Below are 21,442 nucleotides of genomic sequence, written 5' to 3' on the forward strand. Positions count from 1 at the left end.
TGGACTTGAGGGTCAGGGCCGGGCCTTTGAACTGTGGTGGCAAGTCATATGAGACAGCCATTGGGCATGCTCAAGCTCATTAGCTTAACTTTTTTATTTCACCTTATCAAAGTATACAAGAATAGTCCGTCGGTCTTTTTTATTTCATCTATGGATAATTCTTCTTTTCCTTTTTCTTTTTTTTTTTTCTTTTTGCTATCGTGCAAGAAGCTGTCTAGATAAGATCAACCGTACTATTTTCAGATATTTCAAATTAAAAAAATCTGGAAATTAAGTCGGTACTCTGCTCTGACTAAATTGTCTCCATTCTTACTGTAATCATGTAACGCACTCCGATATATTCTGTGTGTACCTCCACAAAAGTACAAAACAATCCAAATTACAAATTAGAGTAATCCACTTTGTAATAAAATTTATTAGTTTCATTTCCCCCACTGTTTTCCAATCACATCCCCTCCATGCAAACTCTCAAACCAACAACAATAAGCGGTTTCACTTCTCCACACGTCACGCTACTCTCTCTCTCTCTACACGTCACACTCTCTCTCTCTCTCTCTCTACTTAAACTCTTCTCTTTTCTTCATTTCTTCACATTCGCAACCAACTCCTCACATCTCGCTAACCATGTCAGCCCCGAAACTAGAAAGAGTTCCAAGTTTACGTGAACGTGTAGAAGACACTCTTTCTGCTCACCGTAACCAACTTGTCTCACTTCTCTCTCAGTATATATTTTACCTCTCTCATCTTTTTTTTTTTTTTTGTCCGTACATAATATAAATATATATACTTTTCTTGTTTTTGTTTTGTAGATATGTTGAACAAGGGAAGTGTATATTACAACCACATCACTTAATTGATGAACTAGAAAAAAATGTTACTAGAGATCAAGGTGGTCAAAAGCTACTCGATGGCCCCTTCGGGGAAATCCTCAAATCTGCTCAGGTAATTTAATATTGCAATTATAGTATATGGTTATTTTGTGAAACTTTGACTTTAATGTTACTTGGATGTATGTTTTTTGAGTATAGGAAGCAATTGTGTTACCACCATATGTTGCAATTGCGGTACGACCAAGGCCGGGTGTATGGGAATATGTTCGGGTTAATATACATGAATTAAGTGTTGAGCAATTGAGTGTTTCGGAGTATCTTAGTTTCAAAGAAGAGCTTGTTGATGGCGAGTAAGTGTATATTTTTTTAAGGAAATTGTTGTGTGTGTATATGTAGTGTTTATCTTGTGGTTAATTTGGTTTTTTTTATTGTTGATTTAGGGGGAAAGATTATAAGTACACGCTTGAGCTTGATTTTGAACCGTTTAATGGGACATTTCCTCGATGCACTCGTACGTCGTCTATTGGTAATGGAGTGCAATTTCTCAATCGACATCTGTCGTCTAATATGTTTAGGAATAAGGATTGTTTGGAGCCTTTGGTTGATTTTCTTCGTGTACACAAGCATCAAGGACAGGTTAGTTATATATTATGTCTATATGAAGTCGTAATTGCATACTTGGTTTATACTGTTTTCTTTATAATGAACTGTAAAATTTATCAGGCAATAATGCTTAACGATCGGATACGAAGCGTTTCCAGACTTCAATCTGCTTTAGTGAAAGCAGAGGAACATCTCTCCAAGCTCTCACCAGATGCACCATATTCTGACTTCGAATATAAGTAAGCTTTGAATATCTATTTTTCATTTACCTAGTTGTGTATGTCGCAAATGTAGTTTTAGAGTGTTAACTTTAAGTATGTAACACGACCCTTTATAATAAACAAAACTATATGCAGGTTCCAAGAACTGGGGTTAGAAAGAGGTTGGGGGGATAATGTGCAGCGAGTCTTAGATATGGTACATCTTCTCTTGGACATCCTTCAGGCCCCTGATCCCTCTACTCTGGAAAACTTTCTTGGGAGGGTACCAATGGTGTTTAATGTTGTCATCCTATCTCCACATGGATACTTTGGACAAGCAAATGTCTTAGGTTTACCTGACACGGGTGGGCAGGTATTCTTTTCCCTTATGTTATAGACCTGCAAGAGTATAGAACTTTACCTTTATTTTAATCTTAAAATGTTTGTATCTTCCTTTATAGTGACTGTGTTTTGATTGTTTAATATGTTAAGGCATTACTAAACAAGATTATTTTTTTGTTAAATTTGTTACATAGATTGTATATATACTTGATCAAGTGCGTGCATTGGAGAAAGAGATGCTTCAGAGAATTCAAAAACAAGGATTGAACATTTCTCCTAGAATACTAATCGTAAGTTTGATTCAATGATCTTCTCTTCAATCATAACCTGATAGAATTCCAGTTGTTCGATTTCTCCCTTGACCTGCGTGGATTAATGTAGATTTTGTTAGTTATATCTGATACTATATATATTTTTTTCAATTCTCTAAAGGTGACCCGTCTAATCCCTGATGCAAAAGGGACGACATGCAATCAACGTCTGGAAAGAATCACTGGAACCCAACATACACATATTTTGCGAGTACCCTTTAAAAATGAGAAAGGAATTCTTCGTAAATGGATTTCAAGATTCGACGTTTGGCCATACCTTGAAACATTTGCAGAGGTACAGTGTTCTGTTAATCTTTATCATTTTGGTACCGAGTATTTCTATTATAAGATCCTTGTGTTTCTTCTTCAGTTAGATGTAGTAGTGCAGTTGGGCTTGGGTGAGGTTTGAAGTTCTCAAGTCTTTATTCGAGTTGTCATAAAACACACACACTACTAAACTAGAGCCTAAGTCAAAGTATTCCGCTCCTCTTCTCTTTACTTCCCATCCATAAATAGACTCTGTTTTATTGATGGAATGTGTTTGTATCGTATAAAAATTAGTGAGACACAGCTTAAACTGTTTGCATATCCTTTCCTTTTTTCACATTATATGGTTTCATCACCATTGGAGGTTCAACATCCACCAGTTCAAACTAAAATCTCCAGTATAATGACTACTTTATTTTATAGGAAACTTTTATGTAGTACTCTCAGGTGTTTTTTACTTCGCTGCACGTGCATGTTGGCCGTCATTCATGCATGTTACATACTTACAAAGTATGTCCCGTAGTTATTACCTCAAGAATCGGCCTTTTTTTTTATGGACTCGTAAGCTTAGACTACTTGCAAGTTGCATCTATCAAGGACTATAATAATCCTAGGGTTAACTAGTATTACCCCCCCCCTCCCCCCCACACACACACACACTAGATAAGCCAATTAGGATTTCCCCCCCACTAGATGGGAAATTAGGGTCTCCCCCCTAAACACACGGTCAACTTGGTTTGACCGTTAACTTTCAAGTCAAACAACTGAAAATGACACAAATGCCCCCACCTAATTAAAATTGAACATTTTCTTTTTGAAAATAATGAGGGCATTTATGTCATTTTCAATTGTTTGACTAGAAAGTTAACGGTCAAACCAAGTTGACCGTGTGTTTAGGGAGGAGACCCTAATTTCCCATCTAGTGGGGGGGAAATACTAATTGGCTCATCTAGTGGGGTAACACTAGTTCACCCTAAATCCTTATAAATTGAAGTTGCCACCTTTTCCTAACAATCTCATTCACTCGGTGTCCAAAAGATGCTTGTGCCTTGAAGGCTTGAAGTTGTAATATCGAAGTACTCGTTTGATGAATGCTTTTGTCTTCATTGGATGGGCTTGAGAATTAACTTTAGTGCTACCCAGGGATCACTTTCCTTTGGATTATCCCTTCATTTAGCAGCAGAAAATTCATGTAATTTATCATATATTTGTTGGTTTTAGGATGTAGCAAGTGAAATATCTGCAGAGCTACAGGGGGTTCCTGATCTAATAATTGGCAACTACAGTGATGGAAATCTTGTCGCATCTTTGTTATCTTATAAGCTTGGAATCACACAGGTATGATATGGTTTTCTACTTCTCTGTTTAGGTAATGTTGACTTAACCTGGTCACCTTTTCTAAACTTTGTATTTTCACATTATACGTGCAGTGTAACATTGCACATGCATTGGAGAAAACAAAGTATCCAGATTCTGATATATATTGGAGAAAATTTGATGAGAAGTACCACTTCGCGTGTCAATTTACTGCTGATCTGATTGCCATGAACAATGCTGATTTTATAATCACTAGTACATTTCAAGAGATTGCTGGAAGGTACAGCCTATTATCACCATTTAGTATCCATTCCCAATAGTATTCTTTATGTAAAATTACTTTTTTTTTCCAATCCAGATTAGTGAATTGACATGTGTCGTACGGTAGTGTTTCATCAGTAGTTCTTTTTCTCTTAATTATTTGGTTGATTTCCAGTGCAATCTATTTATGGTAAACATGCCTAGCCTTGTGTGTTGCTTACCATATAAGTAATGCTGACTAATGTTTTCTTTGTTTCAGTAAAAATACTGTTGGACAGTACGAAAGCCACACAGCTTACACTCTCCCAGGGCTTTATCGAGTTGTTCATGGAATTGATGTTTTCGATCCCAAGTTTAATATTGTTTCACCAGGGTCGGATATGTCCATATACTTTCCATACTCAGAAAAGGAAAAAAGACTTACTGCATTGCATGGAGCAATTGAAAAGCTGTTATATGATCCAGAACAAAATGAAGAACACATGTAAGTTCACTTTGTTGTCAGTTTTCCTGGAATTAGCTTGCATAGTTGCATGATATTATTGAATTTCTGTTTGATTCTCATTTCTCAATATAAGGACATGGAAGTTCATGTTCTTTTGTATCGAACACACCTTTCATATATGTAAAGTTATACTTGAAGGTGGAAAAGCTTTTCTAAAATGAAATGAAGCTTAAAAAGCTTGTTTGTATATAACCATTTTCTACAATTATGTACTGAAAGTGAATATTTCTCTCTTTTCCATTTGATTGCCATTTGTCACAAGACTTTTATCTTGAAATGAACCACTCTGACTTGAGTACACTTACTGTGGACTGTGAATAATGAATCTATGAGCTTTCCAACTATTTCACTGCTATCTGCATAGAAAGGCAGAAACAAACTATATATGTTCCTTTGCGTCATAAATTATCAACCTTGCGAAGAATAATTTAAAAATAGGAATTTGTTGAAACTTCACCTCTCTTCTTGCGTCAGTATTCTTATTGTGCAAATCACGGTGTGGGTAGTTAACATAGATAATTATGTATCCACAAGTATTTATCTTTCATGGCATATTGGCATGTAATAACTGTATCCTCTTTCTTTACTTATAAATAACTTGTGAGACGCATTAGAATTTCATGAAATAACTTTGCATTTATTAATTGAAATGTTGGTCTTTATCTGTTTTACCAGTGGTAACTTGAGTGATCGGTCAAAACCCATCATTTATTCCATGGCGAGGCTAGATAGGGTAAAAAACATAACAGGTCTAGTTGAGATGTACGGGAAGAATGCCAAATTAAGGGAATATGTAAACCTTGTTGTGGTTGCTGGTTACAATGACGTGAAGAAGTCCAACGACCGAGAAGAAATTGCTGAGATTGAAAATATGCATGGTCTAATTAAGAAGTATAATTTGGATGGACAATTCCGATGGATATCAGCCCAAATGAACACGGCACGTAATGGAGAATTCTATCGCTACGTTGCTGACACAAGAGGAGCTTTTGTGCAGGTATATACTTCTTCGGTCTCATGCTATTCTTGTAACTCATTCCGCTGTCTCTGACTTTCCTTTGATCGCAGCCTGCTTTATATGAAGCGTTTGGGCTTACAGTTGTGGAGGCTATGACTTCTGCCCTTCCAACTTTTGCTACTATTCATGGAGGTCCTGCTGAGATAATCGAACATGGGATATCAGGTTTCCATATTGATCCCTATCATCCTGATCAAGCTGCTGATCTCTTGGCTTCATTCTTCGAACAGTGCAAGAAGGATCCCAGCCACTGGGATAAGATCTCTAGTGCGGGGCTTCAGAGGATATATGATAGGTTTGTCTTACTTGTTGAACTTTATATTCCCATAAAGTGATGTAGATTGTAGAGGTGTCAGTAAAGAAGAGTAAGGTTTAATAACCGTCCCCACTTGTATATTAACAGGTACACTTGGAAGATTTATTCTGAAAGGCTATTGACGTTAGCTGGGGTCTATGGCTTCTGGAAGTATGTATCAAAGCTTGAAAGGCGTGAAACCCGACGTTACTTGGAGATGTTCTACATTCTGAAGTTCCGTGACCTGGTGAGTGCTTCTAATGTCTGTATTCTTTGTATAGTGAAAGAAGAAATTAAGCTTTTATTATCTAGTACTGCAAAGAGAGCTGAAGAATTGTAAGACAGCAATTATCACTCTGCTTGGTATAAAGCAAAATTTTGACTGCTGAAGTCTGAATAGGGAAATATGGTGCTTTGAGGGGTATATGGTGTGGTCATGTACTCATGTTGAAGAATGTATCTGGTTCCAAAGGGATGGGTTGGAGGCAACTTTCGTTCATTTTTGTGATTTGAAGTGGCAGCAATGCCTTGCCTAATTTGCATAATATTCATAGTGAATTTGACAACACTCGAAGCCCCTAAAACAGACTTACTATTTTTTGCTGACAAATCCTTGCGCTATTTTATGTTTGGTAATCGTAAATACAGTCCAACTACAGAAAGTTGTCAAGTTTGTCTTATTTTCAATCATTTATCTATTTGTAAAGTTGTTGATGCTTACCTCTTGCATTTGTGTACACCAGGCAAAGTCTGTACCGTTGGCGATTGATGATTAACAATTGAACCTGTTCACCGGAGGAGAGCTGGACTCAACAAACGGGACATCTTATTCGTAGAATTTGGATGAAATCGTGACTTTATTTCAGACTGCAGTATATTATTTCAATAAAAAATATATATATTATTATGTACGTAGTGAACTAGTGAAGAATGTAACAGTATTATAACTCAATGAACTGGCCATCTATTTGAAAGAAGTTGCAAAGGATAATGCAGTGCGGGAATGTCTTCTTTCAATTGGTCCAAGAGACAACTAAATCTCATCCTTGATTTTATTGAACATGGACCTCTAGTACAAAAGAACTTGATGGGGCTTCATCTTCCAATTTTAATTGAAATTGGCCCTGTGAATTGAATAATTGATCTTTACCACACATTGGAGTAATCATATAACAGGTTAACGAAAAACAATCACTAAAAGAAAATATAAAGACTTCCACAGTTGCTTTATTGAATGAAAAAATCCCCAATATAATGTAGCCTTTTAGCTCAAACCTAGAAAAAATGGGATATTGTAAGATGGTAACCACTCATTCCCTATCAAAAAATTGGCTACCGTAAACTGACTCGCCTCAGTTGAGCTGTTGATTACTCTATAACCAGGCCATTTAACACGATTAGTTGTATTTGAACCAGGACCTCTGTTCATATACTCCCCATAGTAAAGTGTACTTAAAGCGAAATTGCCATCCCATTCTAGCCATCCAGCAGGATCAATTAAGTCATCTAGTTGTGAATTGATAAAAACTGTTCTAGAGTAATTTTTCCATGGTCTGCCCAGGTATGTCTTGAAAGATGACTTTACAGGAAGAAGATCAGCTGCAGCAGCTACCTTGCTCCCTATGATTGAAATTCCAGTGTTCTCGTTTGGATCTTCTCTTCCTTGAGCAGTGAAAATATTTTTTTGATTAGGATCTGGCTTTCGAGCATATAAGTTGCAATTTTGAAGTACAACAGCTGCATTTCCAAATATGAAGTCGACTGTTCCATACACATCACATGCTTTGTAAAATTGTCGAAGAGAATGCACATATAACGTGTCTTGATAAGCTACAAAGCTGCATCGATAAAATGCAGATTTATCTGAACCACTTCTAAGCGCCACTGCTTGATGTTTACTAGGTCCTGCTGCATTTTCAAATGTCATATCTCGCGCAATGAATCCATCCCCCACCACAGCTGCGTGAATAAGACATGGAAAAAGATTCATAAGATAATTTTAAATGATTTAAAAGTTAGTTATTGCTGAACATGATAGCCCTTGTTATGTCCCCCTCACCACCTGCATGTGGTTCTCATGCCATTATTTTGCCTACCAAAACAAAATTGTTTCAAATTCAAAGTTCTAGTGCTACTTCCTAATAATCTTGTAAGGGAGCAAAGAGGTGTATATATTGTTATAGACAAAACATAGACTACAGTCTACAGTTCCACTACGCCTAGCCAATGATGCAGCACATGATTGATATTGACTTTTCTCTAAATCGTTTGATAAGATCGTCCACCCCGGTAAATTTTACTTGACAAGAATGGTCCTAGTTCTACACACATGATGTCAAGTGTTACTTTTCAATTTTCACAAAACAAACTTCAATACTGTATATTCTTTCAGAGGAGTTGGACCATTAACCATTTTTGCGTGAAAAATGCGTGCCATGTAGATGTTTTCATGGAGCAGTACCATTTCAATCATGGTGCCACAAAAGTCTTTTTCCCTTGATTTGTAAGTAAAGAAAGACGCATGCTTAAATGCCTTGGAGATGTCTATAGTATTCTAGAAGAGTACTTTGCATGAAAGTTAGTTCCACAACTTCTACTAGGAAGTATTCGCTTAGGCTATATTTCTTCATCATTTTTCTTATATACAGAGTATAGACAATACTAGTTTCAGAGTAATCTAAAAGAAATAACGAAGACAAACATCTTTAGCTAAAATTGTCAAGATTTCTGCCATTCAATTCTATAAAACTGGGACTACCACTTTACTTGATTTGGATGACTACCGACAATCATGAGAGTAAAACAAGTAATAATATAAAACTGATCAACTGATACAGAAAATATGGACAGCTTGAATATCATTTACTTCGGGTCCATGAAATTAAGGTTTTATGGATCTGCACATGGGCTAATGGGCATTGATGTCTCGTGCTCACAGACTCTTTTCCGCTTATGAAATATATGTAACCGTAATTGCTTAGGCGTGTGCAACTCTTTCAAACGAGTAGTCCTGATCTACTCTAAGAATGGATAGAACCCTTATATGTTGCCTTTGTCCCTCTGCCCTGTTATACACTGTAAAGAGCATCTCAAGACAGTGGAGAGGCAACGTAAGGACCACGGGCTCTATCACTTTTCATTTCGGTACCTTCAAATATTCGTGAAATATATGCTAAAATATTGGCAATGGAAACACACAAAATGCCGAGCTTGTGCCTACATCCCTGAATAATATATGTTCATTCCATTCAATGACATTATAGCTGTAAATTAATATCCAAAAAATGGTTCAGAAATTCAACTTGCAGACCTACCCCTCATTAACACGTTATCTTGTGGAATCTCCAGCAATAAAAATATGTGATCTCATATCCGGAAGCGACATTTTAAAATAGGTTGAAATCCTATGGGCAGCCAAAAAAGGCTGTGCCCTCCTGATACGGAGTAAACTTTATTGTTGCACAGCTACAACCATGACAGTAGAAAAAAAAAAGACATATAATATACAGCTAGCTTCGGTACTGGATTATTTTGTGTGGTTTGATATTAATACACTCGATCAAAAAAATTCGAAAAATTTAAACTACTCTATCTCATACATTGTTTATCTATAATTGCAGCAAGACTACATCCTTTCATGCCGTTAGACTCTCTTCCCTAAATGGTAAGATTCTGGCCCAATGCAGAGGTTTGAATGCATTGGTGGACTTCTAAGCTTCCCAGTTCTCACTCTATCTAAGTAATAATCAGGTAGTGTCTAACTAGCATTCCTCCAAGAAATTAAAATGTAAAAATAGAGGAAGTAAATTTACCAACTGTTGCTGATCTGAAAGTAGTCCAACCATCAACAACATTCCGACTAGCCTTCACAACTGTCTTACCAATTCCATCTCCAACAAACATCAACATGGTCTTCTTCTTCACCACCTCTACATTCTCCATATACGCACCAGCTTTAATATATATGACAAACCTCGTTGTACTTGAATTAGGTGCTGCGTCGACAGCTGCACTAATGGTCGTAAAGTTTCCACTCCCATCTTTAGCCACCACTAAATCAAACTTTGTTGCATTGGTCGAAGCTTGTAAAAGTCGTCTATCTTTTCGAGAAATCCATCCAGGATATCCACCCACCATTTCACCATACTCCGGAAACATCTCTTTCTTAGAATTGTTAACCTTGGGGATTTTCTTGAGCATCACTAGAGAGTTGCTAAGGGAATGTGATATTTTGCACAAGCCTTTCGTAATTAAGCTCACATTTCCACCACTATAAGTAAAGCCATCAAGACAAGTGTACTGATTTGTCATTGCAGCACTAAACAATGTTTGTAAGTCATGGAAATGCTTTGAAGATGAAGTCTGGTTGGATAAGTCGGATAGAGCGGTATCAAGCTGATCAACGGTGTGGTCTAAGAGCTCAAGACAATCGTCTAGAGCTTGCTTTTGGCGTAGGTTTAGTCTCCTTTCCTTCTTTTGAATGCCAGTGCAGTTAGAAGCAGAGGACTGGACCATTTGAACTGTATGGTTAACAGATGCAGAAATGATCTGTGGAAGTGATTTAGAAGAGAGGTTTGGAATGGAAGAGAGAGTTGAAACACAAAGTTCTGGATATAAAGTGCCATGACAAGCTGAGTGAGTGAGATGAATGTGTGTATGGAGGTGCATTACTGGTTGGTTTTGAGAGGTTCTTGAGCTTGGTTTGAGGGGGTTCAGTGTAAAGATTAGAAATAAGAGAAGAGCTGGGATGGGTAAGAAAGAAAATAGGAACTTTGCTCTACTTGAAAGTGTATGCATTGTGATTACTGATGAGCAAAAGCAACAGCAGGAGGGGGAGGGGGAGTCATATAGCATTGAAGGTTGCAGATTGGGTGGTGGTTGATGACATAAATTGTTGTTCTTATGTTGGGCCTATCCGCCTATACTTAATGGACCTTTGGTGATTGAGACTTGAGAGATAGGTTGATGGACTTGATGATAGGCTGCACTTTCAGTTGGACTTTAAAGAATCAGAACTGAAAATTTGCTTCACTAAATAATAGGGGGTGTCAAATTGGCCCTTATAAAAAGCCCTCAAAATGAGGTCCTCACACTACCAAAGGGCCAACAGCCAACTCGGTCAAGCTTTTGAGAGGAGGGTAAAAGTCTAGACTTTGAAGCTTATGGCTGACCTAAGCCCAGTCCTCAACATTTATCACATAGATTTATTATTTTTTTGTATTATATATTTTATTTCACCTTTAATACACATCACTTAAAAGAATGCTTAACATTTTTTGCCAATATTTTTTTTAAATACATTTAGTTGATCTTAATTGACAAATGTAACTAAAAAAGTTTTTTAGTACATTCAAGTTTTAATTGTGAAGTGAGTACAATTTTATCATGTTTAAATTAAATGTTTAATACATATTTCTTTATATTCATTTTGTTAATAAAATGTATAAAATGGTACTCGGTGCTCAAACCTGCTCCTTACCTCTTAAGAGGGTTGAGAGGCATGTAAGGACTTCGAGATTTAAGCATTGACCAGACCCTCAAACACATGAGGGTTTCATTGTTCGAGAACCAGGCCAGAGCAACCCATTTGACACCCCTACCTCACTATATCAATAGTACTCTCCTATGCATAGTTCGTGATTCCGAACGAAACTCCGGAATTCCAAATATAGAGTTGAAATAATTGAAATTCTAAAAGAATTTGAAATTCCAAATGTAATAGGGTCGAAATTTACTAGATTTCGATTTTTAGATTTAGCGGAATTTCAAAAATTCTGAAATCCCGAACTATGCTCCTATGTGTCTATGTCAAAACCACGTGAAGTTCTTAATTGACCATCATTAACTAATTTCGTAATATGCACCATTTCAGATATCTCTTTTGCTTTTGTCCAACTTTGTCTCCTCTTACAGTATACCAATATTGCCAAACAGTAATTGATATTTGGCGATAGCTAAATCCATTGGGATTGAATAATCATTGCTAATTTGCACAAGTGATTAGGCTTTAGTTAAACTAGCTTTTCCATGTTTATTCTTTTATGAACTTTACGAGGCTTTAATTATTCTTCTTGTTTCTCTAGGCAACCTGATTTTTGCTTGCAACAGTAGCACAGAATTTGCCCGTGGTTAGAGGCTAGGCATCCAAGCCTGTCTCAGTAAGCAAGCATCCCTTGAAAGGAGACTCGATGCGACCTCCTTAAAAATGTCCATGAATCCATTACATCATCTCTGTCTCTAGTTCTCTACTGCTTATAAGTGGGCACGCGAGCTAGCTAGCCAAATTGCTGTCTCTCGGTTCTAACAGCTTATCGGACGGTCTTACCCATATTCTAATTCTTAAATTACAATTATAATTATGTACATACCAGTTTAATTTTAATAGTTGATATATTTCAGGGGCGAAAAAGTAATTTTATAGAAGGCGTGGCCCATATAAAATACGTGGTCTAGCTTGCCGTATATCGGTTCTACTTTTGCTCCACGTGTTATGCTAAACTCTTTCTTTGATGATCTGGGCTACCACGAGGATATCCCTATAGGGATGAGTGTTTTGAGACCGTTGGATCCGAATCCGAAAATCAAAAACAAAAAGAAAGAGAGAGAATATGGATTTGTTTTTTATTTTCGGACCATTAGATCCGCCTTTGATTTATCTTTTCGGCAACAAAACATGTTGGGCCCCACTGCCCCTCTTTCCCGGGTCTGACGCTTTGCTACAAAACGGCATTTGAAAGATGCGCCATGCATTAGAAATATGGGAAGGGATGGGAAGCTATGGTCCATACACCAGGTCTGTCTTAACTAAAAGGTCGATCTAGTTTGCTTTGGTCTTGCAGAGATTGTTTCCAGTCATACAGACTTTGGCTGCATTTTTAGAGCAAGTCTAATGGAGAGCAAGTCTAAAAGGTGACATAGGTTTTTTTAGCTTGCCCACTTAAATTTGGCACTCTAAAATAAAAAAACCAATCCAATCGCGTTTTCTATTTTAAAGTGCTAAATGATACCTTCAATTCTTAAAGTTTACCGTCCGCCTTATTATTTTTTGTAACTTAAGTTGAATTTTTTGGACCAATCCGCACAATTGGCCCATCTGTAAAAATTTAAACACACGGACGACATTAACTATGTCACGTTCATCTCCTAAACTTATTATTGATTTAGGCTAGAAAATGATTTAACTTAGGGATGAGTGTTTTGACTCTTTCCAAATTTAAGACTCAAAAAAAAAAGCATCTCCATTCGAATGTTTAGCAACCCATATAACCTTCATTAGACTTGCTCTTTAGGAGATAAAAAAACACGAAATATTTTCAAAAATCGGGAGAACATCAAATTGGGACACCAAAATCGCTATGGACTTTCAAAAAATTTAAGTAAAAGTCAAAAGCAAAGTTTTTTTGATAAACCGACGCGAAGATGACTTTTTTTTAAAAAACACTAATGGAAGAGCGAAGTCTAAACTAACACAAAGACAGGGTGCCGCAAAAATCTGGGCGACGGTTTATTCAAAATCAAAAGAGAGATTTGATTTATTTTTGCCAAAACACCAAATTTTTGCCGATTTGGTGTTTGTGTTTGCTTGTTTTTCATCAACATCAAATCAAATCTCTCTCGATTTTGGATAAACCGCCGATTTTGCGAACACCGTGTGGGCTTTGGTGTTAGTTTAGGCTTCTATCTCGTAGTGTTTCGAACACCAAATTTTAATGTGTCCTGGTTTATCAAAAATCGTGTGGTTTATCAAAAACTGTGTGGGCTTGGACTTGGTCTCTTGCGCGGTTTTGTGAAAGTCTGCGTGGTTTGGTGTCGAATATTTGATGTTTCTCTTGAAGTTGTTTGGTGTTGGTTTGGTTTGGTTCAAATATTTCGTGTTTTTTTTGTATCTCTCCTAAAGAACAAGTCTAATGGGGGGTTCGATTTGGTGTTTGCTTTGGTGTTTTCATCAACATGTGTCTCTTCTGAAGATGAAAAAACACCAAATTATTAATTTGGTGTTTGATGCTAGGATAGTGTCTCTCCTCAAGATGCTCTAAGTGCTTGAATTTGTATTTTGTCATTTTCTCAGTTTGGTTTTAATTTGTATTTTGTGATTGACATGAATAAAATGTTTTGATCTTTAACCTTGTTTAAGAAACACAGTAATTTTGGGGTAAGCTTTCCTATCTATACTGATTTTTGGATATGACCATCCTTTTTGTCACTGAGAACATCCTTTAGAAAAAATCAGAACTTGAACCAATGTCGCCCGTACTCCATTACATGTTTGTGGATTTTCGTTTCAAACCTCCGTCGGGTACTAGGAGCACATGTCTCCGATTAACTCACATTTCGGTTTATAGGCATCTTCAGTAATTAATTAGCCTTCTCAACATCCACACACCCATGACCAAGGTAAGGAATCTCATAGGTGAAAGGCTCCTTTGGAATTTGATAAAGCAAAACAGTAGTCACCAAAGCATGGAATAAAATCCGTACTAGCTCCATATACATAGAAACACAACTTCAACTTTGTCGAGGAGAAAGCATAAAGAAAGTGTCTAGACTCTTTATAAACCTTGCTTGCATTGCAAACATGCTCAATTCTTACATAAGGGTACTAAATATTAAAGAAGGACGACTAACATATTTCTCTCTTGTTATCACACAAGAACAATGTCAATACCCAATGCCTTTCTTATTCTATTTCTACTACCTTCAATTGAAGCTCTTTCTAGTACTACTACTTCCTTCTCTCATGAACAAAATCTAACCATGCAAACTATGTTTAGAAATTTTTGTGTTGGCACTGTCAACCAAGAATCCTGCTTTTCGCATATGCGTTCTGAACACGAAAGAATTATCTCTAAGAGTCCCATTTCAATTCTTAATGCTGCGCTTAAGGCAACAATGACAGAAGCTGAACACGCTATTGATTTAGTTACGCAGTTCACAAGCTTGTCAATTAATCCCCGGGAACAAATTGCTATTGAAGATTGCATGGAACTACTTGATTACTCTGTGGCAGAGTTGGCATGGTCTATGCAAGAAATGGAGAAAATTAAAAATGGTACAATTATTCATCATGAAGGAAATCTTAGAGCATGGCTAAGTGCAGCTCTAAGTAATCAAGACACTTGCCTCGAAGGTTTTGAGGGCACCCCCGGCCGTATAGAGAATTTCATCAGAGGAAGCGTAAAACAAGTCACACAACTCATAGGAAATGTACTAACCATGTATAGTTCAATGCATAGTAAGCCGTTAAAGCCACATAAAAATAGTACAAGAAAGAATGAGGATACAGATTTTCCAAATTGGATGATAGACCAAGATCGCGAGCTTGTACTTGCAGGTGCACAAGGCATGCATGTTGATGCTGTAGTAGCGTTGGATGGGAGCGGACGCTTCCAATCAATCACGGAAGCAATAAATGAAGCTCCTAATTACAGTAAAAGGAGATATGTTATATATGCGAAGACAGGGATTTACAAAGAGAATGTAGATATGAAGAAAAAGAAGACAAATATAATGCTAATAGGGGATGGGATTGGGAAAACAATCATTTCTGCCGACAGAAACTTCATGCAAGGCTGGACTACATTTCGAACCGCTACATTTGGTGAGTGTTCCTGCTTATCGGATACAACATAACACACTATAATAAATTTGATAAAAATAATTTTGCTAGTAAGAACGCTAGAAGCAATGTTACGTTATTGTCAGATTAATCAATTCCTGATATTTCCCTTTTTACCATAGAATAGATGTATTTGCCTTGAGAAATATGAAAAACGTATATGAGGTTCCAATTCTCCTTTGCCACAACAAATCACAACTTTCCTGAACGTCTCTTGTAGCTGTATCGGGAAAAGGATTCATTGCAAGGGACATCACATTTCGTAACACAGCAGGACCTTGGAATCATCAAGCTGTAGCACTCCGAGTTGATTCAGATCAATCAGCCTTCTTCCGATGCAGCATGGAAGGTTACCAAGACACTTTATATGCCCACTCGCTTCGTCAATTCTATCGTGAATGTAGCATCTATGGAACCATAGACTACATATTTGGAAATGGAGCTGCTATTCTTCAAGGTTGCAAGATATTCACAAGAAAGCCATTACCATTCCAAAAGGTCACAATTACAGCCCAGGGCAGAAAAGATCCACACCAAAGCACTGGATTTTCTATACAAAATAGTTATGTGTATGCCACAGAGCCGACTTACTTAGGCAGGCCATGGAAGCAATATTCTAGGACAGTTTACATGCAAACATATATGAGCAGTCAGGTCCAGCCCCCTGGATGGCTCGAATGGTTCGGGGATTTTGCCCTTAACACATTGTACTATGGTGAATACATGAACTATGGACCCGGTTCATCAGTGGCTCGTCGAATACAATGGCCAGGTTACCATATAATACGCGATGCTGCAACTGCCCGTTTCTTTACAGTTGGACGGTTTATTGATGGACGATCGTGGCTGCCTGCAACTGGTGTCAAGTTTCAGGTTGGTTTGACCACTTGATTCCAAGTTCTAGACATCACTAGCCTTCTTATAATTGTATCCATGAGTTCAAAAGTGTATAAAATCACAAAAGTAGCATAGATTGTAATTACATTAGTATTAAAAACTATTACTGTGTATTGTTACTTACAGAATTACCAAGTATATTGTTTACTATCCCCTTTTTCATTTTTCATTTTTATGTTTTCAGGCTATATCGCCAACATTAAGTGTATTCAAAATTTCAAACAGGGGATAGTAATAATGTTTCTGAAGCCATATTTTTGGCCCATACAACCATTTTTATCAGTGTATCACTGTATTTCAAACCAGGGGTTTTGCCAATAATAATGTTAATAACATGGTGGTTATTGGACCAGGTCAAATCTTTTAGCTGAAATGCACCACGTACGGCCCAATTTCCAAATATAACTATCGTATTCCCATGCTTCTATTGCTTTCATATGATCGATTTTTTTTGTCTGAAACGCGTTTATTTAGAGGCTTGGCGCTTTGTTTTGACTTGTGTTTGCTCGTTCCCACTTCCCACCCAGTTCATCCTATGCATGGTCAAACAAATTCCTTATTACAGATTTTTGCTATTAAATTATATTTGGAGTCTGATTAAAAGAACTGGGGCAAAAGACTTGCTGAGTAACAGAAGTTAAGCCAGCCTGGTTCAATTGGTTTAATTTGTCAAAGCTCAAATATTCTTCCCACTTGATTTACTTTCTTTATTTTTTGCATTGTCGCCTAACATCCAATTTTGTGTTTGGTTTACATTAATAAATTAAGGCATGGATTGATTTTTGAAAATTCGAGTATGACTTTTGTAGCTGGGATTAAGGCAAGTCTTACTTACGTAGTCTCTAACTGCTAATTTTAACTTAAGCAACATGTAGATTATTAACTCAATGTAGTAGAATTGTATAAACTATTTCGCACGTTGATCTATTATATTCGCATTCAACAATGGTATAACTTTGTTAAGTAAAAGTTTATCCTGTTTGAGCGCACCTGCAATTTCAAGTAAGAGCCTAATGGTGCGAAATGTTTAAGCATTTAACCTCTCTACTTGCCTTTTTTTTAATATAACATTTGTACCTGTTACTCATCATCATGATCTGGTTTTGAAGTAGCCAAGGCTTTCATACAATACTTAATTTATCTGTGCTAGCTTTTTCACAAATCTAGTGTGCAACTGTATGCCGCAGACAATTTTTGAGTTGCAAGCTTGCTTCAAATTATGTAGGATTGACCTTGTTTTACAATAGAAAGGAATTACTCCATGCATTCACAAGCTACAGCATATATACTCGAATTTAAGGTACATCATTATCAACTGAAGAGTACCAAAAATTGTTGATTATTCATTAAGTGTACACCACGTCAATAATAATTAGTATTTGGTCTGCTGCGAGAAATATGTGTCATGAATTTTGACTTGACAAGTTCACAGTTCAGAGTAATGCAAATGCTAGGGAGCGACGGTCTCAAAATTGCACTGTGACTAGACCTGTTCCTGTGATAAGTAAAATTGTCCGTTAAGGTCGGGGGTTCTTACTACGCAACAAACTCGTTGTACGGGTCGGGGTCGGCCTTCAAACTTCATTAGAGGGGTTAACTCCTCAAAGGACACATTTTCATTCTGTTGGGAAGGCAAGTACCAAGGAAGTGAACATCCTTGCTAGACACAGAATCATAATATATCAAACAGCTAGCTAGCTTGGTATCATTTGTCGTGAAGAAGATTAAGAGATGAGCAAAATGGACACGGTTATATATAGCTAAAAGTTGACTTTAAATATTTAATCTTGCATATTTTCTTAATAATCAATTAGGGGGCATTAACCAATAACCATGAACTGATTACTTCTATATATTGAGGCGAACATAGTCTACGTTTCATCAAATCAGCCTATCATGCAATATATCATGACTTCAACGCACTTCGCTTCTCTTTACACTATTTCTCTCATATTCATTCTGTTCTTCTCAACCTCTCTTGCAGATATAGTCCCTTCGACCACACCGCTTCCACCAGAAAACGCTTGTAATACCTCCCTTGATCCTAAGTACTGCAAATCAGTGCTCCCTACTACGGGAGGACGACAAAACATTTATGGCTATTGCCGGTCTTCACTCGGCCAATCGTTGTGGTCTGCAAAGAAGTTTGCAGCTCTGATTGATCAATATTTGAAAGGCAGTGCAACATTAACGAAATCTGCAATTCAAGCTCTTGAAGATTGTCAACTTCTAGCAGGGCTAAATGTAGATTTCCTGCAAAGCACCAGTGGTACAATCAATATGACGCAAACTCTCCAAAACATGCAGACTGATTACCTACATAGTTTGCTTAGCGCCGTAGTGACTAACCAACAAACTTGTTTAGAAGGTCTTCAAGCCACTGCATCAGCTTGGAATGTTGGGAATGGACTATACACTCCTCTTTCTGATGGAAGTAAACTGTACGGTGTCTCGCTAGGACTATTTAACCGTGGTTGGGGACAAAAGGTTAACATGGGGAAATGGGGACGCGGGAGGAAGTTATTGTTCTCGGACACGGAATCTGGTCGACATGGTCGGTTGCCATTGAGTCTGTCGAGCCAGCACAGTGAAGTTTTTGAGAAAGCAAGCGGTAGGAAGCTTCTCCAATCATCATCAGATACTGTCGTTGTCCGTGGCATTGTTGTCGTGAATCCGAATGGAAGTGGGAATTTCACCACCATCAGTGGTGCCGTGGCTGCAGCTCCAAACAAAACAGTCATTACAGATGGGTATTTCATAATATATGTTGTTTCTGGGGTCTACGAGGAATATGTAAACATTGATAAGAACAAGCAGAATATAATGATGATAGGAGATGGTATCAACCAGACTATCATAACAGGCAACCGAAACGTTGCCGACGGATCCACGACTTTCAATTCAGCGACATTCAGTAAGCAAACTCTGTTAACTTAGTCAACTTCTATTTCGTTTTAGGGTGTCTTTGATTGCACAGCCGAAATTATACCTTGAAAAACCCACCTTTGAGTCCTCATCCTGGTACTAAATTTACTGATTGTGATATTATTATTATAATATCTTCTAATGTTACTACGCCTTTCCTTTTTTTCAGTCGTTGTTGGACAAGGTTTTGTCGGAGTGAATATTACTATCAGGAATACTGCAGGAGCAATCAAGAACCAAGCTGTGGCTCTTCGAAATGGGGCGGACTTATCTACCTTTTATCGTTGTAGCTTTGAAGCGTATCAAGACACATTGTATACTCATTCGATGCGACAATTCTACAGAGACTGCGACATATATGGGACAGTAGACTTTATATTTGGCAATGCAGCAGTTGTGTTACAAAATTGTAACTTATACGCAAGACTTCCCCTGCAAGGACAGTTCAATGCTCTCACAGCTCAAGGTAGAACGGACCCAAATCAGAACACCGGTACTTCAATTCATAATTGCAGCATAAAAGCAGCTCCAGACTTGGCCTCGAACAATGGTTCTACCCAGACATATCTAGGTCGACCGTGGAAAGAGTACTCTAGGACGGTGTACATGCAGTCTTTCATAGATAGCTTGATCGACCCAGCTGGTTGGCGTGCATGGTCTGGGAACTTCGCACTCAGCACCCTTAATTATTCTGAGTACAACAATAGAGGACCTGGATCAAGCACTGCTAACAGGGTAAATTGGCCGGGGTATAGTGTTATAGATTCAACAAATGCAACCAAATTTACAGTCACCAGCTTCATACTCGGAAACAATTGGTTGCCTGCGACTGGAGTGCCATATATTGGTGGCTTGTTGTAAATTGCATTTTCAAGGATCCATTTTTCCTTGTTTTTCACGAATCTTATAATTTGTTTCATTTATCACAATGAATAACATAACCAACCCTTGCCAATCTGTGGCTTCGGAATAATTCACTGCTTTTTAAGTACTGCTATTGTTTGACTCTAACCCCTGCAAATTTGAGATAAATAATGGGGAGGGATACGCCCACTCCCAATCTCGCCCACTCCAGCCCACTCCAAATCTCGCGCACTCATCTTGCCCACTCCATCTCGAGATCTCATGGCCCAAATTAAAACAAAATTAAAAAATGAAATAACAAAAATAGAGAAAAAAACCCTTTGTCTCTAGCCACTCCCAAGCAAAAACGAAAACAAGTCTAATATCAAAATTCTCAAACTTGTAAAACTCTAATATCAAAATCGATATGGGTGCTTGTAAACTTGCAATATTGGATTTGTTTATAAGCTTCGCAAGTACAAGAAATACAATCCCGCTATTAGTTTTTTTTTTTTTAACTCTCTTTGCCCCTTCTTCATTTTGTTTGAATTATATTAGTGTTATAGAATGTGTATGGAATGCTCTAAAATGATGTTTGTTGAAATGTGATTGACTTAATTTAAGGCTAGAATGATTTATGAACTAGAATTTGAGCTAGCTGAGCCATTGCTAAATTCTTGTGAACCTTCGATAACTTACACCTGTTGTAAGCAGATAAAAGAAAACAATAGAAGACAAGGACAGAATAACAGGTAATAACCAAGGCGCGGATTAGGCTGTCCTTAAGGAAAGATTTCGCCCCTTGGCAACAGTGGCAGGCAACAGTGGCGTCTTCCTCACAGAATTCAATGGTTAACAACAGCTTGACTTTACACTAGAATAGATTACCCTCTACTTTAGAACAGCAATATAACTCTCTTAACAGCAGCCTGACTTTGCACTAGAATAGATTACCCTCTACTCTAGAACAGCAATATAACTCTCTGGCAGCTCACAGTAAGAAGAGAAGAAGATTAAGATGGGTTTCTGGTTCTCTATATGGCAGCTCACAGTAAGAAGAGAAGAAGAATAAGATGGGTTTCTGGTTCCCTGTATGGTGATTCGCTGGTATACTCACTCTATGGACGTCTGTAAAGGATGATCCCCTCCTAACACAAAAGCCTTTGTACCCTAAGGGCATGCCCTTATGCTAGAGGAATTCCTCATATACCT

The 21,442-nt window shown here is 37.5% G+C and overlaps 4 protein-coding genes across 4 annotated transcripts; 3 read left to right on the top strand and 1 right to left on the bottom strand.

Annotated features, from left to right (window-relative positions):
* Nucleotides 1-324: 324 nt before the first annotated feature.
* Nucleotides 325-6,966, top strand: LOC147498753 (sucrose synthase 4-like). The gene is made up of 15 exons (XM_086560674.1): nucleotides 325-722; nucleotides 810-942; nucleotides 1,029-1,180; nucleotides 1,271-1,466; nucleotides 1,554-1,672; nucleotides 1,790-2,006; nucleotides 2,170-2,265; nucleotides 2,408-2,581; nucleotides 3,775-3,891; nucleotides 3,984-4,150; nucleotides 4,391-4,615; nucleotides 5,312-5,633; nucleotides 5,705-5,949; nucleotides 6,058-6,196; nucleotides 6,693-6,966. Exons 1-15 carry the CDS (start codon nucleotides 625-627, stop codon nucleotides 6,723-6,725), a joined length of 2,433 nt encoding a protein of 810 aa, XP_086416800.1. The 5' UTR covers nucleotides 325-624; the 3' UTR covers nucleotides 6,726-6,966.
* Nucleotides 6,967-7,144: 178 nt separating this feature from the next.
* Nucleotides 7,145-10,924, bottom strand: LOC147498754 (Plant invertase/pectin methylesterase inhibitor superfamily). The gene is made up of 2 exons (XM_086560675.1): nucleotides 9,762-10,924; nucleotides 7,145-7,908 (listed from the first exon to the last, which is right to left on the bottom strand). Exons 1-2 carry the CDS (start codon nucleotides 10,801-10,803, stop codon nucleotides 7,214-7,216), a joined length of 1,737 nt encoding a protein of 578 aa, XP_086416801.1. The 5' UTR covers nucleotides 10,804-10,924; the 3' UTR covers nucleotides 7,145-7,213.
* A 3,669-nt stretch (nucleotides 10,925-14,593) lies between these two features.
* Nucleotides 14,594-16,612, top strand: LOC147498755 (Plant invertase/pectin methylesterase inhibitor superfamily). The gene is made up of 2 exons (XM_086560677.1): nucleotides 14,594-15,547; nucleotides 15,786-16,612. Exons 1-2 carry the CDS (start codon nucleotides 14,605-14,607, stop codon nucleotides 16,454-16,456), a joined length of 1,614 nt encoding a protein of 537 aa, XP_086416803.1. The 5' UTR covers nucleotides 14,594-14,604; the 3' UTR covers nucleotides 16,457-16,612.
* Nucleotides 16,613-18,284: 1,672 nt separating this feature from the next.
* On the top strand, nucleotides 18,285-20,360 carry LOC147498756 (putative pectinesterase/pectinesterase inhibitor 20). Its single transcript, XM_086560676.1, has 2 exons — nucleotides 18,285-19,376; nucleotides 19,557-20,360. The coding sequence occupies exons 1-2, from the start codon at nucleotides 18,359-18,361 to the stop codon at nucleotides 20,246-20,248; spliced, it is 1,710 nt and encodes a 569-aa protein (XP_086416802.1). The 5' UTR covers nucleotides 18,285-18,358; the 3' UTR covers nucleotides 20,249-20,360.
* Nucleotides 20,361-21,442: the final 1,082 nt, after the last annotated feature.

This window comes from Coptis chinensis, chromosome 5, assembly GCF_015680905.1.
Source record: "Coptis chinensis isolate HL-2020 chromosome 5, ASM1568090v1, whole genome shotgun sequence".
Taxonomy (NCBI): domain Eukaryota; kingdom Viridiplantae; phylum Streptophyta; class Magnoliopsida; order Ranunculales; family Ranunculaceae; genus Coptis; species Coptis chinensis.

Bases quoted from the DNA above. Each gene is read 5' to 3' on its own strand.
- LOC147498753 (XM_086560674.1), top strand. From the start codon at position 625: ATGTCAGCCCCGAAACTAGAAAGAGTTCCAAGTTTACGTGAACGTGTA. The intron at 1,467-1,553 runs GTTAGTTATATA...AAAATTTATCAG, and splicing joins TACACAAGCATCAAGGACAG to GCAATAATGCTTAACGATCG. The intron at 5,634-5,704 runs GTATATACTTCT...CTTTGATCGCAG, and splicing joins CAAGAGGAGCTTTTGTGCAG to CCTGCTTTATATGAAGCGTT.
- LOC147498754 (XM_086560675.1), bottom strand. From the start codon at position 10,803: ATGCTATATGACTCCCCCTCCCCCTCCTGCTGTTGCTTTTGCTCATCA. The intron at 7,909-9,761 runs GTAAATTTACTT...TTATTCACGCAG, and splicing joins TTTCAGATCAGCAACAGTTG to CTGTGGTGGGGGATGGATTC.
- LOC147498755 (XM_086560677.1), top strand. From the start codon at position 14,605: ATGTCAATACCCAATGCCTTTCTTATTCTATTTCTACTACCTTCAATT. The intron at 15,548-15,785 runs GTGAGTGTTCCT...CGTCTCTTGTAG, and splicing joins ATTTCGAACCGCTACATTTG to CTGTATCGGGAAAAGGATTC.
- LOC147498756 (XM_086560676.1), top strand. From the start codon at position 18,359: ATGCAATATATCATGACTTCAACGCACTTCGCTTCTCTTTACACTATT. The intron at 19,377-19,556 runs GTAAGCAAACTC...CCTTTTTTTCAG, and splicing joins TTTCAATTCAGCGACATTCA to TCGTTGTTGGACAAGGTTTT.